The following is a 14,448-nucleotide window of genomic DNA, read 5'->3' as shown; positions in this document are numbered from 1 at the left end:
TGAATAAAGTACTATCTAATCTAATCTAATCTAATCTACTCGGCTGCAGAAGAAGTGAAATGAGTGACGTGATATGTGCTGGAGGAGGTAATAAAGGAAGATCTCCATCGAGACAGGGAGACTTTTAAAACTGAAAAAAGATAAGGAAGACTTCTATAAACAAGTTATCGATGCTTATGATCAGAAGGAGCTGGCATGGACTATATTTATAAGTAAAGGTAACACCATAATAACGTTTTTTTTTTTAATTAAATGTGCTTTTCATGATGGTATCCTTACATCACACTCAAATTTTTACTGCACGCCTTTGGTAAGTGCCAGGTTGAGAAGAGGTTTCAAAACAATTAGCGCATGCTTACTTTTACTGCATGCCTTTGGTAAACGCAATTCAAGGAAATACGGTATACACTGATCATCTTAGCTCCCACAAAGCTGGGAGAAGAAAATGAACTCATCAGCGTTTTGCGAGCACTATTTTGTGTTTTATTTAGTATCATTCAAGAAGATTGCCTTCTTTATCCATCCATCCATCCATTAATTTAGTACTGCTTGTCCCTATAAATCTTTTTTTTTCTGGGTTTGGACCTGCATGCTGTAAAGCTACAGTCCATGTATGCATGTCAGTCAATGTTTGTGTGTCGGTACCTTGTCTCCAAAAGAAAGGGTGTCGCCTGCCACTTAGCGTTTAGACTTGCTGTGACACTTTAAATGACACCTCTGTCATGGCCTTACTTACCCTTACACCTATACTTACATCCATTTTGCGTCTATGTCTTCATTAATATCACCAACTCAGTGGCCTAGTGGTTAGAGTGTCGCCCTGAGATCGGTAGGTTGTGAGTTCAAACCCCGGCCGAGTCATACCAAAGACTATAAAAATGGGACCCATTACCTCCCTGCTTGACACTCAGCATCAAGGGTTGGAATTGGGGCTTAAATCACCAAAAATGTTTGCCGGGCGCGGCACCGCTGCTGCTCACTGCTCCCCTCACCTCCCAGGGGGTGATCAAGGGTTATGGGTCAAATGCAGAGGACAAATTTTGCCACACCTAGTGTGTGTGTGACAATCATTGGTACTTAAACTTTAACACGCAAAATATACATTTTAACTCCCACAAAACTGGGAGAAGAAAATGCACTCAGCAGCGTCTTACGAGCACTATTTTGTGTTTTATTTAGCATCATTCAAGAAGATTGCCTTCTTCATCCAAACATGACATAATCACTATGTTAACGAACCCTGGCTGCAGTTCTGTTAGATATTCATCTGGACTGTGGAATCATTGGCACACATGTTTGTATGTTAGAAACCGACATTTGGGCTTTATGTTTTTTTTATTGTTTTGTTTTTTAAAGGCCTACTGAAAGCCACTACTACCCACCACGCAGTCTGATAGTTTATACATCAATGATGAAGTATTAACATTGCAACACATGCCAATACGGCCTTTTTAGTTTACTAAATTAGAATTTTAAATTTCTCGGGAGATTCGTTTTGAAAACGTCGTGTAACGATGACGTGTACGCAAGACGTCACGGGTTTTTAAGAAGTATGAGCGCTGCGCACACACACAGCTAAAAGTCGTCTGCTTTAACCGCATAATTACACAGTATTTTGGACATCTGTGTTGCTGGATCTTTTGCAATTTGTTCAATTAATTTTGGAGAAGTCACAGTAGAAAGATGGAGTTGGGAAGCTTTAGCCTTTAGCCACACAAACACACGGTGATTCCTTGTTTAAAATTCACGGAGGTGAAACTTTCCTATGGATCAGAGTACGGTCAAGAGAACATGGATGCCTACCAAATGTCAACCAGCAAGTTTCGGTGAGAAAATTGTAGTTAAAAAGTCAGTTTTTACCGGAGAAAAGCTGAGCTTGTGCCGTCCATAGCTGCCGTCGACACTGCGACTTTCAGGTACTGTTAAACTCACTAAAACACTAGCAACACAATAGAAAGATAAGAGAATTCGCAGAATTAACCTAGTAAATGTGTCTAAAAACATAGGAATCCATCCCAATGCAATCACGTTTATTTATTTTTTTAACTTTTTTTTTTTTTCTAGTCCGTCGCCATCAATATCCTCAAACACAAATCTTTCATCCTCGCTCAAATTAATGGGAAAATAGTCGTTTTCTCGGTCCGGATAGCACTTTTTGTTGGAGGCGCCCATTAAAAACAATGTGAATATGTGAGGAGCCATCAAAGATGTGACGTCATCGTCTGCGACTTCCTGTAGAGGCAGGGCATTTCTGTTAGCACCGAAAGTTGCGAACTTTATCGTGGATGTTCTCTACTAAATCCTTTCAGCAAAAATATGGCAATATCGCGAAATGATCAAGTATGACACAAAAAATGGACCTGCTATCCTCGTTTAAATAAGAAAATGTAATTTCAGTAGGCCTCTAATGTTTAAGTGTTTTGTTTTAATGTTTTGTATTCCATCCATCCATTTTCTACCGCTTATTCCCTTTTGGGGTCGCGGGGGGCGCTGGCGCCTATCTCATCTACAATCGGGCGGAAGGCGGCGTAAACCCGAGACAAGTCGCCACATCATCGCAGGGCATGTTTGGTATTGTGTTTGTATAAGTTTAATTAATCTTAAGGTCTGCAATAAAGATTGATGATATCCATCCATCCATTTTTTACCGCTTGTCCCTATAAATCTTTTTTTTTTCTGGGTTTGGAGCTGCATGCTGTAAAGCTACAGTGCATGTATGCATGTCAGTCTATGTTTGTGTGGTAGTACCTGGTCTCCAAAAGAAAGGGTGTCGCCTGCCACTTGGCTTTTAGACTTGCTGTGACACTTTTAGATGCAGACGCCTTGTGTTGCGTGGTGATCAGGAGCAGAGACAGCATAATAATGTTCTTCATACTCGTTTCCCATGCGATCCTCAGAAGTTGCATTAACCTGGTCAGACAGCAAGCGTCGCACAAGCCGGTCAGAGCTTGCCACGTAGTTGCAGTGAAAGTTATTGCCGCGACTCAGTGGCTTGCATAAAGTTCATGTGTTTGGCGAAAGTGCCGCAAGTAATCACAGCGCGCTGTTAAACTGAAAGTACAACTCGTATGAACGAGTTGGATGTTTAACTGTTTGAAATGACAAGAAAAGAATTAAACTTTGAGAGGTGAAACTGGTTAAATAAAAACATTAATATGACACTAGTAGCGACTATGGAATAAATAATAAGTCCCTCACCGGTTTATTGATGCTGTCCGCCGCCGCCACGCTAAAAGATAATGACTTCCGGTTGCTATTTTGGGCGTCTAGTAACAACCACTAGCAACCGGTTAGGCGAAAGAGATGCCTGCAGTTTTTGGCTCCCTCGGACCACATCAATAAAACATCGAAAATCAAAAAGGTAGGATATATATCCAATATGACTTTATGTATCGTCAAAAAAACTTACACATATCAATAAAAATATTTAACCTGTTGAAAGAGGGATCTAATCAGGCATAGTGGTAGACGGCTAAGGGTCCTTGGACCGCAGCTCAAATAGTGTTTTTCCACCAAAACAACACGTCATTCATAGAGTTAGTTAGCGGTTTATGATTCACTAATACCCCGCTAAAGTGTGTATATACGTTTTTTGCAACTCTACAAGTATGACAAACTGATGTGTTCTCTGCCACTTGAAGTATATATACACATACTTGCCAACCTTGAGACCTACGAATTCGGGAGATTTTTGGGGGCGGGGGATGTTGAGGTGGGCGGGGCTAAGGGGGAAGGAGTATATTTATAGCTAGAATTCAATGAAATTCAAGTATTTCTTATATATATGTATTAGGGGTGTGGGAAAATAATCGATTCGAATTCAAATCGAATACGTTGTGCGATTCCGAATCGATTCTCTTTTTTTATTACATTTTTAAATTTTTATTCATTTTTTCATTTTATTGTATCTTTTTTATCAATCCAACAAAACAATACACAGCAATACCATAACAATGCAATCCAATTCCAAAACCAAACCTGACCCAGCAACACTCAGAACTGCAATAAACAGAGCAATTGAGAGGAGACACAAACACGACACAGAACAAACCAAAAGTAGTGAAACAAAAATGAATATTATCAACAGTATCAATATTAGTTACAATTTCAGCATAGCAGTGATTAAAAATCCCTCATTGACATCATTAGACATTTATAAAAAAAAAAAAAAAAGAACAATAGTGTCACAGTGGCTTACACTTGCATCGCATCTCATAAGCTTGACAACACACTGTGTCCAATGTTTTCACAAAGATAAAATAAGTCATATTTTCGATTTGTTTAATAGTTAAAACAAATTTACATTATTGCAATCAGTTGATAAAACATTGTGCTTTACAATTATAAAAGCTTTTTTTAAAACAAACTACTCTGCTTGCATGTCAGCAGACTGGGGTAGATCCTGCTGAAGTCGTATGTACTGAATGAATAGAGAATCGTTTTGAATCAGAAAAATATCGTTTTTGAATCGAGTATCAAATCGAAAAAAATCAATATATTATCGAATCGTGACCCCAAGAATCGATATTGAATCGAATCGTGGGACACCCAGAGATCCACAGCCCTAAGATATATATATATATATATATATATATATATATATATTATTTTTTTTTTTTTTTAACTCTATTTCTGTTAGTTTGTATTTACATCCCCCTGGCACTGTTTCGTCCTATGTTTTATACTGTTGTTGAACTATTTTGATTATTGTTTCTCATCTGTTTGTTATTGTTGAAATTTATGAATAAACATTTATAAAAAAAATATGATTCATTAATAATCCGCTCAAGTGTGTATATTTGTTTTTTGCAACACTACAAGTGTGACAAACCAATGTGTTCTCTGCCACTTGAAGTATATATACACATACTTGCCAATCTTGAGACCTACAAATTCGGGAGATTTGGGGGGGGGGGGGGTTGAGCTTTGGTGGGGCTAAGTGGGGAGGAGTATATTTATAGCTAGAATTTACTGAAACTCAAGTATTTCCTATATATATATATATATACTGTATATATATATATATATATGAGAAATACTTGAATATCAGTGTTCTTTTACAAACCCCGTTTCCATATGAGTTGGGAAATTGTGTTGGATGTAAATATAAACAGAATACAATGATTTGCTAATCCTTTTCAACCCATTTTCAATTGAATGCACTACAAAGACAACATATGTGATGTTCAAACTGATAAACTTTTTTTTTTTTTTGCAAATAATCATTAACTTTAGAATTTGATGCCAGCAACACGTGACAAAGAAGTTGGAAAAGGTGGCAATAAATACTGATAAAGTTGAGGAATGCTCATCAAACACTTATTTGGAACATCCCACAGGTGTGCAGGCTAATTGGGAACAGGTTGGTGCCATGATTGGGTATAAAAACAGCTTCCCAAAAAATGCTCAGTCTTTCACAAGACAGAATGGGGCGAGGTACACCCCTTTGTCCACAACTGCGTGAGCAAATAGTCAAACAGTTTAAGAACATTTCTCAAAGTGCAATTGCAAGAAATTTAGGGATTTCAACATCTACAGTCCATAATATCATCAAAAGGTTCAGAGAGTATGGAGAAATCACTCCACGTAAGCGGCATGGCCGGAAACCAACATTGAATGACCGTGACCTTCGATCCCTCAGACGGCACTGTATAAAAAAAACGACATCAATCTCTAAAGGATATCACCAGATGGGCTCAGGAACACGTCAGAAAACCACTGTCACTAAATACAGTTTGTCGCTATATCTATAAGTGCAAGTTAAAGCTCTACTATGCAAACCAAAAGCCATTTATCAACAACATCCAGAAACGTCGCCGGCTTCTCTGGGCCCAAGATCATCCAAGATGGACTGACGCAAAATGGAAAAGTGTTCTGTAGTCTGGCGAGTCCACATTTCAAGTTGTTTTTGGAAACTGAGGACGTCGTGTCCTCCGGAACAAAGAGGAAAAGAACCATCCGGATTGTTCTAGGCGCAAAATTCAAAAGCCAGCATCTGTGATGGTACGAGGGTGTATTAGCGCCTAAGGCATGGCTAACCTACACATCTGTGAAGGCACCATTATTGCTAATAGGTACATACAGGTTTTGGAGCAACATATGTTGCCATCCAAGCAGCGTTTTCATGGACGCCCCTGCTTATTTCAACAAGACAATGCCAAGCCACGTGTTACAACAGCGTGGCTTCGTAAAAAAAAGACTGTGGGTACTTTCCTGGCCCGCCTGCAGTCAAGAACGGTCTTCCATCGAAAATATGTGGCGCATTATGAAGCGTAAAATACGACAGCGGGGACCCTGAACTGTCGAACGACTGAAGCTCTACATAAAACAAAAATGGGAAAGAATTCCACTTTCAAAGCTTCAACAATTAGTTTCCTCAGTTCCCAAACGTTAATTGAATGTTGTTAAAAGAAAAGGTGATGTAACACAGTGGTGAACGCGCCCTTTCCCATTTACTTTGGCACGTGTTGCAGCCATGAAATTGTAAGTTAATTATTATTTGCAAAAAAAAAATAAAGTCTATGAGTTTGAACATCAAATATCTTGTCTTTGTAGTGCATTCAATTGAATATGGGTTGAAAAGGATTTGCAAATCATTGTAATCCGTTTATATTTACATCTAACACAATTTCCCAACTCATATGGAAAAAGGGGTTTGTAAAATAAAAAAATAGTCATATTGTCTATTCAGCAACATCATTTTATAATTGTATAGCTGCTAAAGGAATTAAGGGGCTGATTAAAACAAATTCAAGTCACGTAATGTAAATAGATTATTGTTGGTCCTGTTAGAATGGCGCAGCACGGTAGTACAGGGGTTAGTGCATGTGCCTCACAATACAAAGGTCCGGAGTAGTCCTGGGTTCGGGGTCTGTCTGTGTGGAGTTTGCATGTTCTCCCCGTGACTGCGTGGGTTCCCTCCGGGTACTACGGCTTCTTCCCACCGCCAAAAACATGCACCTGGGGATAGGTTGATTGGCAACACTAAATTGGCCCTAGTGTGTGAATGTGAGTGTGAATGTTGTCTGTCTATCTGTGTTGGCCCTGCGATGAGGTGGCGACTTGTCCAGGGTGTTACCCGCCTTCTGCTTGAATGCAGCTGAAATAGGCTCCGGCACCCCCCGAGATCCCAAAAGGGCCAAGCGGTAGAAAATGGATGGATGTTAAAATGGTTATTTCTTGGATTTTATGGGCGGAAAAGAGGACCTCCCATTAGCTCTGCTGTAGGTAGACTTTTATTTACGTTTAGTATGTAGAATGCATAAATAAAAAAATAAAAAACATCCTTCGTCATGTCTTTCATAATAATTATTAATGATAGGCAAAATTCCAAGAAAAATGCAGAATCCTCTTTAAGAAAACCAAATATTTCCAATAAGAAATATAAATGAATCGGTTCCAGACACCAAACAATATAAATTAGACTTTAGCGCCTACTAAGACATTGTAAGGATGCCGTAGATCATGGGTGTCAAACTCTGGCCCGCGGGCCAAATTTGGCCCGCCATGTAATTTATTTTGGCCCTTGAGACAATATTAAATTAACATTAGACCTGGCCCGCCGGTATTATACAGCAGCGGTGCATTCACCGCTAATTCTAATACTTGCCAAACCCCCCGCCGAAAATCTACCGGGGCAACCCTTCTCTTGATTTTCTCCCGATCTCCACTAGGACAACAATATCGGCGGCGTGCCTTAAAGGTACTGCTTTTAGCGTCCTCTACAACCTGTCGTCATGTCCGCTTTTCCACCATACAATCAGCGTGCCGGCCCAGTCACGTAATATATGCGGATTCTACACACACACAAGTGAATGTAATGCATACTTGGTCAACAGCCATACAGGTCATATTGAGGGTGGCCGTATAAACAACTTTAACACTGTTACAAATATGCACCACATTGTGAACCCACACCAAACAAGAATGACAAACACATTTCGGGAGAACATCCGCACTGTAACACAACAGAACACATACCCAGCACCCCTTGCAGCACTAACTCTTTCGGGACGCTACAATATACACCCCCGCTACCAACAAAACTTGATTTTGCATGTCACTATAAAGTTATATAAGCCTTGCTTGTTCAATATTCAATGCAAAACTTGTTTAGGTCCCTATTAAAAAGTGAAGTTGTTCAACTTTGGCCCGCGGCTTCGTATAGTTTACAATTTTGGCCCACTCTGTATTTGAGTTTGACACCCCTGCCGTAGATGAACAATCAATCAATCAATGTTTACTTATATAGCCCTAAATCACTAGTGTCTCAAAGGGCTGCACAAACCACCACGACATCCTCGGTAGGCCCACATAAGGGCAAGGAAAACTCACACCCAGTGGGACATCGGTGACAATGATGACTATGAGAACCTTAGAGAGGAGGAAAGCAATGGATGTCGAGCGGGTCTAACATGATACTGTGAAAGTTCAATCCATAATGGAACCAACACAGTCGCGAGAGTCCAGTCCAAAGCGGATCCAACACAGCAGCGAGAGTCCCGTTCACAGCGGAGCCAGCAGGAAACCATCCCAAGCGGAGGCGGATCAGCAGCGCAGAGATGTCCCCAGCCGATACACAGGCAAGCAGTACATGGCCACCGGATCGGACCGGACCCCCTCCACAAGGGAGAGTGGGACATAGAAGAAAAAGAAAAGAAACGGCAGATCAACTGGTCTAAAAAGGGAGTCTATTTAAAGGCTTGACTATACAAATGAGTTTTAAGGTGAGACTTAAATGCTTCTACTGAGGTGGCATCTCGAACTGTTACCGGGAGGGCATTCCAGAGTACTGGAGCCCGAACGGAAAACGCTCTATAGCCCGCAGACTTTTTTTGGGCTTTGGGAATCACTAACAATATTCTTATTGCAAACACACAACATGCTATTGTCGGTTAAAATCAGGCCAAATAAACACTAACAAGCTTCTGTCGTCTTCACACAGCTGGGATCTTCAGCTCGCTCCCCTCACATACTCAATCAGCACTTAGCTTGTCACGCTCACATTTCACAGTCAGTCGGAAATCACAAATCACCCGTGATTGATTTTTATAGAGCACGATAATAGTTTTACAGGCAGAAAAACAATGCGAAATACCTATAAATGGCATTTGAAATGAATACCTGAACATTTAATGGAGCTGTTTGCAATTTACATTAAAAAAATTGTGGGCTTCACGGTGGCAGAGGGGTTAGTGCGTCTGCCTCACAATACGAAGTTCCTGCAGTCCTGGGTTCAAATCCAGGCTCGGGATTTTTCTGTGTGGAGTTTGCATGTTCTCCCTGTGAATGCGTGGGTTCCCTCCGGGTACTCCGGCTTCCTCCCACCTCCAAAAACATGCACCTGGGGATAGGTTGATTGGCAACACTAAAATTGGCCCTAGTGTGTGAATGTGAGTGTGAATGTTGTCTGTCTATCTGTGTTGGCCCTGCGATGAGGTGGCGACTTGTCCAGGGTGTACCCTGCCTTCCGCCCGATTGTAGCTGAGATAGGCGCCAGCACCCCCCGCGACCCCGAAAGGGAATAAGCGGTAGAAAATGGATGGATGGATGGGTTTTACAAACTTCTATGCTTTTTAAAGGGGTCATTTTAGGATGGTTTTTTTTTTTTTAACGTTCAAAACAATTACTTGGTTTACATGAGGGGTGTAAAACTCACTTTACCTGGGTGCCACTGGATGCAGAAACTGGGTGAGGCTGGTCCCCAAAAAAAGATTTCTTAAAAAAAATCCAACATGCACTTTTTGATGAATTCACCTTCTTTGAATGGCTTTCCCGCCCTAGCAAAATACTTGTCAACTCTTGCGAACTTTCCGGCAAACACCCGAATATCGGCGCCCCTCCCGATGTAATCATTCACCCGGACAACAATATTGAGGGCCTGACATGATGGCACTGCCTTTAACGTCCTCGACAACTTGCCGTCTCGTCCGCTTTTCCACCATACAAACTGTGTGCCAGCTTAGTCACATATTGTGTAAGGCTTCTGCAGACCCGTGGAAGTGACTGCAAGACATACTTGATCAACAGCCATACAGGTCACACTGAGGGTTGCCATATAAACAACTTTATCACAGTTACAAATATGTGCCACACTGTGAACCCACACCAAACAAGATTGACAAACACATTTTGGGAGAACATCCGCACCGTAACACAACATAAACACAACAGAACAAATACCCAGAATCAAATGCAGCCCTAACTGATCAGGCGGGCCGGTTCTACTACCGGAATGAAACTGGACTCACTGGTGACGGTGGCAGAGAAGAGGACTATTGACAAACCAGTGAGCATCCTGGATGATGCCAGTCACCCTCTGCATAGCGTTATCAGTAGCCAGAGGAGCCTGTTCAGTGCTAGACTGCTTCATCCCAAGTGCAGGACTAATAGACTCAAGAACTCCTTTGTCCCACACGCCATTAGACTGTAAAACTCCTCTCTGGGACGGGGGGTACAAGGATGACAGGGGATACAAAACAATAACAGTGCAATACATTTTCATAACATGGTCACTACTGCCTACTTTGTCTTGTTATATTCTTATTCCCATTGTTGCTTTTTATTTTTTTATTCTTATTGTAATATTTCTCTATTTTGTTTCCATTTAAACCCCCATTATTTACTTTTTACTTTTATTTAAATTGATCTCAACTCTGTACACTGCTGCTGGAATTTTAATTTTCCTGAAGGAACTCTCCCGAAGGAATCAATAAAGTACTATCTATCTAACTCTTCCGGGCTACAATAGGGGGCGGGGTTAAGGGTGCGGGGGTGTAAATTGTAGCCTGGAAGTGTTAGGGCTACATGGGATCCTGGGTATTTGTTCTGTTGTGTTTATATTGTGTTACGGTGCGGATGTTCTCCCAAAATGTGTTTGTAATTCTTGTTTGGTGTGGGCTCACAGTGTGGCACATATTTGTAACAGTGTTAAAGTTGTTTATACGGCCACTCTGTGTGACCTGTGTGAATGTTGATCAAGAATGTCTTGCAGTCGCTTACTGCGTCTACAGAATCTAAGTACAACTATTGGCTGGGCTGGCACACTGTACATGTAGAGGACGCTAAAGGTGGGGCCTCCACGGTGTCCCCTTAATTTTGAGTGAAATTTGAGAGAATGATTAACCCTGGAGGGGCATTTTAAATTGGGAGTCTCCCGGAAAAATCGAGGGTATACAAGTACGAAACTCGCAGGCCGCATCAACATTAAATTTTCACATCAAGGTGCGGGCCGGTAAAAATAACGTCTCGCGGGCCGCAATTGGCCCGCGTGTTTGAGACCCTTGGTCTACATGTAATAGTTTGTTTTTTTTAGTCAAAATGGTGCAGAGATTATGTTTTACAGACCATCTTCAAGTCTCTTCAGAATGTGCTGTTTTGTATTTATGTGCCTCCCGTTAGACGGTGTAGCTCAGTTGGTAGAATGGCCGTGCCAGCAACTTGAGGGTTCCAGGTTCGATCCCGGCTTCTGCCATCCTAGTCCCTGCCGTTACGACCTTGGGCAAGACACTTAACCCACCTGCTCCCAGTGCCAACTACACTAGTTTAAAAATGTAACTTAGATATTGGGTTTCACTGTCAAGCGCTTTGAGTCACTAGTGAAAAGCGCTATATAAATATTCACTTTAGACTGCGTCTTCTCGCCAGCCATGTTGTAGTTTTTAATCGCTTCCACATAGTGAGAGATATAAGTGAGAAGTTAAGCGATGTGTTACTTTGTCTTAGAAATGGCAACAGACTTTTTTTTTTTGGAAAAAGAAAATAAGACACTTAATATCCTACTCGTGGCCTGTAAAAAGACCATGACTAGTAAATGGATATCCCAGGAAAATCCAACTTTGAAGCAATGGATGGAAATCATAATGCCATCCATCCATCCATCATCTTCCGCTTATCCGAGGTCGGGTCGCGGGGGCAGCAGCCTAAGCAGGGAAGCCCAGACTTCCCTATCTCCAGCCACTTCGTCTAGCTCTTCCCGGGGGATCCCGAGGCGTTCCCAGGCCAGCCAGGAGACATAGTCTTCCCAACGTGTCCTGGGTCTTCCCCGTGGCCTCCTACCAGCTGGACGTGCCCTAAACACATCCCTAGGGAGGCGTTCGGGTGGCATCCTGACCAGATGCCCGAACCACTTCATCTGGCTCCTCTCGATGTGGAGGAGCAGCGGCTTTACGTTGAGTTCCTCCCGGATGGCAGAGCTTCTCACCCTCTCTCTAAGGGAGAGCCCCGCCACCCGGCGGAGGAAACTCATTTCGGCCGCTTGTACCCGTGATCTTATCCTTTCGGTTATGACCATAGGTGAGGATGGGAACGTAGATCGACCGGTAAATTGAGAGCTTTGCCTTCCGGCTCAGCTCCTTCTTCACCACAACGGATCGATACAACGTCCGCATTACTGAAGACGCCGCACCGATCCGCCTGTCGATCTCACGATCCACTCTTCCCCCACTCGTGAACAAGACTCCTAGGTACTTGAACTCCTCCTCTTGGGGCAGGGTCTCCTCCCCAACCCGGAGATGGCACTCCACCCTTTTCCGGGCGAGAACCATGGACTCGGACTTGGAGGTGCTGATTCTCATTCCGGTCGCTTCACACTCGGCTGCGAACCGATCCAGTGAGAGCTGAAGATCCCGGCCAGATGAAGCCATCAGGACTACATCATCTGCAAAAAGCAGAGACCTAATCCCGTGGCCACCAAACCGGAACCCCTCAACGCCTTGACTGCGCCTAGAAATTCTGTCCATAAAAGTTATGAACAGAATCGGTGACAAAGGACATCATAATGGACATATATAAAATGAAGATAACGGCTTTTTATTTATTATAAATAAATTGGAGAAATTCACTTCATACTGGGAGAACTGGGTCAATTATGTCTGGCCCATGAGCCTGATTTTAATTTCTCGAATTAATGATTGTACTGTTGAATTATATAAATATATACATATACACACACTACAGATTTTTTTCAGCCCTGGTCAGGCAGCGGCTTTTTGTAATTTCCTGAATAAGGAAGAAGAGGAGTCCTGATGATCATTTCCGCCGTCACCCCTTTCTCCAGAGACTTCCAGTCCCAGGCACTGCAGGCTCCAGTCCAGACAGATGTACAGAGGCACTGTCACACCCTGCCTCAGGTGAGGGTAATGTCACCTTTGCAAACCGGACTTCAAATCAAGGACGGCAAGGCACGCAGTGGTAACAGTCTACAAACATTTATTGAAAATCCCTAAAAAAGTATCAAGAGGTAAACAACAACAGGAAGACAAAAGCACCCACAATCTGTAACAGCAATAAATAAAGACAATATTATCATCAAGGCGCAGTGGAAGAGTGGCCGTGCGCAACCCGAGGGTCCCTGGTTCAATTCCAACCTCGTCATGTCAAGACACTTCACCCTTGCTCCTGATGGGTGCTGGTTAGCGCCTTGCATGGCAGCTCCCTCCATCAGTGTGTGAATGTGTGTGTGAATGGGTAAATGTGGAAGTAGTGTCAAAGCGCTTTGAGTACCTTGAAGGTAGAAAAGCGCTACACAAGTACAACCCATTTATTTATTTATTATATATTATATATAGTACATTTATATTCTAAATATATTTCAAAAAGTCGCATAATTTAAATAGGCCTATACATTAAATAAGCATTAAGAATAATCAAAATATAAAGCCATTATATCAAAATGCATATATTCAAAAGATGAAACATAAAATATATCAACGTAAAGAATAAAATGACAAAACAGATTGAGCAAAATAAATTAGCAATCAACAAAACTCATTTAACCGGTTACATCACAACATAATCTCATTATCAAAATAATCACCTCAGTAGTTGTTTGATGTATGAAGACCGAAACTCTTGCTCAGGACAGAGAACCTCCTCTGGCAGTGACAAGCAGAAAAATTGCATTTTCCCCACTTAAATAGCCCATAGCCCCGCCCACTAGCTGGGACCAATTTGACAGGGGAAATTAAGTAAACAGTTATTTTGTAAAATACACCATAAATAACCACCGCATGTCTAAAAATTATTTACATAGTACTTTTGCATTTTTAAAGCAGTCTTTTTTATACACAGTGTATTCAGGTTTAGACAATACAACTTTCAAATGTCCAGTGTCCCTCAACAACACCCAGCTCCTGAAAGCAATGGTTCGGCCCAAATTAGGCCTAATATGTCAAAGCAGGTGTGCTCGGCTACATAAAGCCTTCAGCCCCACCCTGACTCTTTTAGCCAGACATGCTGAGCCATGGTGAGTGACAGGTTACAATTTTTTTGTTGAGCATGCTTTCCACTGACTAAAAAAAAATGGGCATGGTTTGAGAGGAAGCCAAAGGTCAAACAGTGACAGTGAGGGGTCAAACTGTCACAGGCAGTATAGAGAGCCGACTGACCAACTGCATCTCTCTTCTGGCAAGACACCGACACATTGCAGGTATTTAAAAAACTGTTATT

General features: G+C 41.9%; 1 protein-coding gene across 4 annotated transcripts in view; it reads right to left on the bottom strand.

Moving 5' to 3' along the window:
- The window catches only part of uggt2 (UDP-glucose glycoprotein glucosyltransferase 2), a 192,296-nt gene extending 178,423 nt beyond the window's left edge, over positions 1 to 13,873 (bottom strand). For 2 of the 4 annotated variants that reach the window (XM_061879043.1, XM_061879045.1), the window contains exons 1-2: positions 3,199 to 3,320; positions 2,749 to 2,910 (exon numbers count right to left, since the gene is read on the bottom strand). In XM_061879043.1, coding sequence (XP_061735027.1) covers positions 2,749 to 2,906 — 158 coding nt within the window. In that variant the 5' untranslated portion in view covers positions 2,907 to 2,910; positions 3,199 to 3,320. Of the gene's footprint in view, positions 1 to 2,748; positions 2,911 to 3,198; positions 3,321 to 13,816 lie in introns of those variants that run through there. The other 2 variants (XM_061879044.1, XM_061879046.1) reach the window with 2 other exon arrangements.
- Between the last annotated feature and the right edge of the window lie 575 nt (positions 13,874 to 14,448).

Source organism: Nerophis ophidion, linkage group LG19 (assembly GCF_033978795.1).
Source record: "Nerophis ophidion isolate RoL-2023_Sa linkage group LG19, RoL_Noph_v1.0, whole genome shotgun sequence".
Taxonomy (NCBI): Eukaryota; Metazoa; Chordata; class Actinopteri; order Syngnathiformes; family Syngnathidae; genus Nerophis; species Nerophis ophidion.
This window is presented reverse-complemented; position numbering and strand designations above follow the sequence as displayed.